Genomic DNA, 4,666 nt, shown 5'->3' with positions numbered 1-4,666 from the left:
TTCTGCAGAGCACAGAGCAGTGCCTGCGCTTGGAAGTGTCCAGAAAAAGGAAAATTCCTTTGACATTACAAAGGTGTGTTATTATAGATGCCAAAAGACAATAGACATGCTCAGTGAAGGTAAAGATTGACCTTTGTCAGGGAAGACACTGTCCTACCACATGACCACACACCATAAACTGCTTTTAGATAACAAGTTCTAATTTCAGGCCAACTTTGTGGTTAATTTAGGTCTCTGAGTTTTAAAAGCCAGCATGCAGGCCTTACCTGTGCTAGTCACAGTAAAGCATGTGACCATTTTTCTTCCACTCTCTCCTTGGATCACTGTGTTCCACTTCTTGCCACCAATCATGTCCCTCCTCTGTCCCACCACAGGAGGAGAAACCATCAGGTACTTGTATGCTGCAAGCAGCTGCAGCTTTCTCATTACCCGCTGGCCTGGCCCGCTGGCCCACCGTGCTCAACACCCCAGTGCCCATGAACCTCTTCTCTACCTGGGAGGTGGACTGCTCCAGCCCCAGCTGCGTGCTCAGGCTGTGCAGCCTGACTTTAAAGAAGCTGGTGATCTTGAAGGAGCTGGAGAAGGAGCCCATCGCCATGGTGATAGCAGTGCAGATGCAGGGCTCCAAGGGCATCTTGAGATCCCATGAAATTGTGCTGCCCACTAGTGGACAAGTGGAGACCGACCTGGCGCTGACCTTCTCCCTGCAGTACCCACACTTCCTCAAGGGAGAAGGGAATAAGCTCCAGATCATGCTGCAGCAGAGGAAGTGCAATAACAACCAGAACATCCTGAGCTACAAGACACTGGCCACAGGTGCCATCCACATGGCTGAGGTGATGCAGCGACCCCCCGAGGGTGGCCAGGTGCTGAGCCTCAGCAGCAGCATCCAGGAGTCCTCCATCAGGGTGGCTGAGATCTGCATTTCCTTCCTGTCCAGTCAGCCCATCAACTACAAGGACCTCACCATGCAGACCAGCCCCAAGGCCAAGCCCACAAATAACTATACTGAGGGCAAATCTGAAAGCTTCTCTGAGCAGGAGGCCAGCTACAATGTGACACCCAGGCAGGACCTGGAAGAAGATGACTTTGACCTGAGTCAGCCCCAGAAGCAGCAGCGATGCATGCAACAAAACTTGAAGCAGAAAGTCATGGAGCTGCTTCCCAGGTCCAACATGACAGAAGAGGTCCTAGACTCAGATCAGGACCCTGCAGAGCATGTCCCCGAGGTGGAAGAGGACTTGGACCTCTTGTATGAAAACCTTGATAATACCAGCGACAGTGCCTCAGATGTGGAGGATGATGGCATCATCCATAGCAACACCAAGACCAAGACCAGACAATACTTTGAAGGCCTGGCATACTGCAGCTGGCAGATGGAGATGACGAGCATACACAGTGCCCGGAGGCAGAAGGAGTCTCCTCGGCTGACCAACATGCCCATGAAGGCCCAGGGCACGGGCAGCAAGCTGTTCAGTGGCAGTAGCTCTGACTTGATGGTCTACAGCACCCCTGTCACCAAGGTGGACAAGACCTGTGTCTTTTCCCTATCAAGCCAGCCTGTCAACCACCTGGACAGAGCCATGCCGGCCAGCACCAAGGCAGATAACTTTTCTGAAGGAGACCCTGAGATTGTCTTCTCTGAGCTGGAGGTCAGCTACAATGCTGCTCACAGGCATGACCTAGACAAGAAGCCGATAAGAAGGAGGCCCATGACCAGGCAACAGAACTATCAGCAGAAAGTCCCAGCCTGGCTGCACAGGTACCAAATGATGGAGGAGGTCCTAGACTCAAAGCAGGAGCCTGAGTTGCAATTCCCTGATGTGGACAAGGACGTGGCTGATCTGTTTTACAGGCTGGTGAACCCCAGTGAGAGTAGCTCTGATAAGGAGGATGATGACCGTCTCCTAACCCCTCCCATGCCTGAGCTTATGACATACTCTGAAAGCCTGTCAAATGGCCCAAATATGGAGGAGGAGGATGGAGTCCTAGGAACCCCCAAGCCCAGGCCCAAACTCAGGTCATACTGTGAAAGCATGTCAAGTGACAGCAGCTCTAACTGGGTGGCCATGCTCAACACTGGGGAGCAGCGGGCACAGCCTGAGGACAGCCCAGACGCAGAGACCTCTGCCCAGGACAAGCTAACTAAGAAGCTGCCACCCAGCAGGCGCACCACCAAGACCGAGTCTCTGGTCCTCCCCTCCAGCAGCTCCAAGGGGAAGCAGCCCTCCTGCTGGGGCCAGAGCAGGTCCCAGAATGAGTCGTCCAGTAGCCTGATCGAGGAGAGCTGCCCAGTGCCACAGAGCCACCTGCAGATCCCCAGGAAGACCATGTGCGATCAACTGAACAATATCCTCATCTCCAATGACTGTCTGCCCAGGAACATCATCTTCATCTGCACCTCTGACAGGCAGGGGCAGTTCCTGTCGAAAGTCCTGCAGCAGCACACGCTGCCCATCGTGCGCACCTGCTCCATGGTGGATGTCCAGGAGTCCTTCAGCTTCATCATCTCCTGGATGCAAAGATACTGCAACTGCAGTACCCAGGCCCCGATGCCAGTGAAGATCGCAGTGGTGGGGGCTCAGCACTACTTCAGCATCGTGCTACAGGTCTTTGTGGAGCAGCTGTCAAACAAGAACCCTGACTGGCTGGGCTACATACATTTCCTGGCTATCCTGCTGGGTTCCCACCCTGTGGCCAGCTACTTGGGCTCTGTGGATCACCGCTACAACAACCTCTTCCAGGACCTGGCCTGGCAGGACATGTTCAACCATCTGGAGACGCAGAGTTCTGTGCAGAACATTGTGTTGAGAATCACAGAGTACATCAGAGGGGTCAAGTGTGTCCACCAGCTGCCCATCGCAGAGGCCATGCTCATCTCTAAGCCAAAGAGCCTGAGCAATATGTCATCACAGAAGTTCATTCCATTTGTGGGGGCAGTGAAAGTTGAAATACTGGAACCAACTTCAGCCACGTCAGGAGACACAGATGATGCGGTCCCCTCATGCTCCTACATGCCTTTGTCCCCCGCCAGGGAGGCTTCACACAACTCAACCTTCTCCTCATCAGTGAGTGGAGGCCCACCTTCCTCCATCCAGGGTGTCAGAGCTGAGCTGATGGAGCTACAGGTGGATTATTGGATGGCAGCCCAGCCCACAAATAGGAAGAGAAATGAGAAGAAGGAAGACCTGCCTACCAACAAAAACACACTCCAGTGCACCTTCAGGTCTCTCCAGATCAGCAGGCTGCCCAGCACTGGCAAGGATGCAGGCACGCCCTCAATGTCCATGACTGTGGTCACCAAGGAGAAGAAAAAGAAGGTGATGTTATTGCCCAAGAAAGACAAGGGCAAGGACTTGGAGTCCAAAAGCCAGTGCATCCAGGGCATTGGCCGCTTGCTCTGCTCAGCTAAGGACCAGAATAGGCAGCGGGTCCTCATTGATGGCGTGGAGTGGAACGACGTGAAGTTCTTCCAGCTGGCAGCCCAGTGGTCCTCCCACGTCAAGCACCTCCCCATCGGCATCTTCGGACACTCCAATTCCACCTTCTAGCCCTCCCCCTCTCCCTGCCCTTAACCCTGCCTGGGCCAAGCCCAGAAGGGCCCTGCTGCTTTTATGTTAACAGTTCAGTTTACTGCAGTCACAGACCCTGGAAACACAGAGAAACTCTTTTTAGTTAGAATGTGTTGTTCACAGCCTGGAACCTAAGAGGGTTTCCTCCACTGGGACCCCCAAATGCTTTGTGTAATAACCAGAACACTCCTGCAAGTGGGAGGTCATGTGGGCACTGTTGAACTGGAGCATAGTGGAAGATGTGTTTTAGCCTCAGGATCCCCACCGTTTTCAGTGAAAAGGGTTCTGGCCTTGGAGACCTGTCTTTTCTGGAAACCAGGGCCCTGCTTAACCCTAGAATTTTGCTGCAGCCTGTGCCCAGGCTCAGAGCTGGGCTGCGAGAGGCAAAGGGCTGGTCTCTCATTAGGGCATCCGGAGCACAACATGGGTCCAGCCAGCCCAGGCTTGAACCCCAGCTGCCAACCAGCCAACTGGCCCCAGCACTGTCCTCTTATGGTTCCCAATGAACTCCTGCCTCACGGAATAAAATAACAAAAAAAGAGCTTCATGATGTAGACCCACAGGCACACGGGCTGGACAAACCAGTGCCCTCCTTCCTGGGCAGCCACCCACCTTCTACCCACCTCTTCATGTGATCACAGAACGTTCGCTGCCATGCAAAGGTGTTGGACCAGCTATTGACAAGGTGAGCAACCTGCCTTTCCACAGCACGGTGGTCATTTGGCCACTTGCTCACTGTGACCTCTCAGATCGCTGCATCCCTCTGAGTGTTTGTTTCTAAGAACATGAGGTGAGTCAAGGAGCATCTTCATGGGATTTTTGTAGGGACCCTGTAGGGTGTTCCCCTAAAGCTTTCTCTGGCTGCCTGGACAGTGGATAGGTCTGCAACAGGGGCTGTGGCTGTGCTAGTTGGTCATTTTTCTTCCTCATATGTGATTCTTCTCTGGGCCTTTGGCTAAGCTCTTTCCTCATGTCATAAAGGGACTGGAGATTCTGTTATTGGTCTCTGTCCTGGGTGAAGCCAGAACAGAAACCCCAGGGGTGAGCAGTGGGGCCCAGGCTCTCCCAGCTATCTGTGGTGGGGCTGGTTTGGG

At 53.6% G+C, this 4,666-nt stretch overlaps 1 protein-coding gene across 1 annotated transcript; it reads left to right on the top strand.

Annotated features, from left to right (window-relative positions):
- Window positions 1-464: 464 nt before the first annotated feature.
- On the top strand, window positions 465-3,551 carry LOC311610847 (phosphofurin acidic cluster sorting protein 2-like; the record flags this gene model as incomplete). The annotated part of the gene is made up of 1 exon (XM_084862357.1): window positions 465-3,551. Exon 1 carries the CDS (start codon window positions 477-479, stop codon window positions 3,549-3,551), a length of 3,075 nt encoding a protein of 1,024 aa, XP_084718483.1. The 5' UTR covers window positions 465-476.
- Between the last annotated feature and the right edge of the window lie 1,115 nt (window positions 3,552-4,666).

Source organism: Pipistrellus hanaki (assembly GCF_964339955.1).
Source record: "Pipistrellus hanaki genome assembly, chromosome: 16".
NCBI classification, from domain to species: Eukaryota; Metazoa; Chordata; class Mammalia; order Chiroptera; family Vespertilionidae; genus Pipistrellus; species Pipistrellus hanaki.
This window is presented reverse-complemented; position numbering and strand designations above follow the sequence as displayed.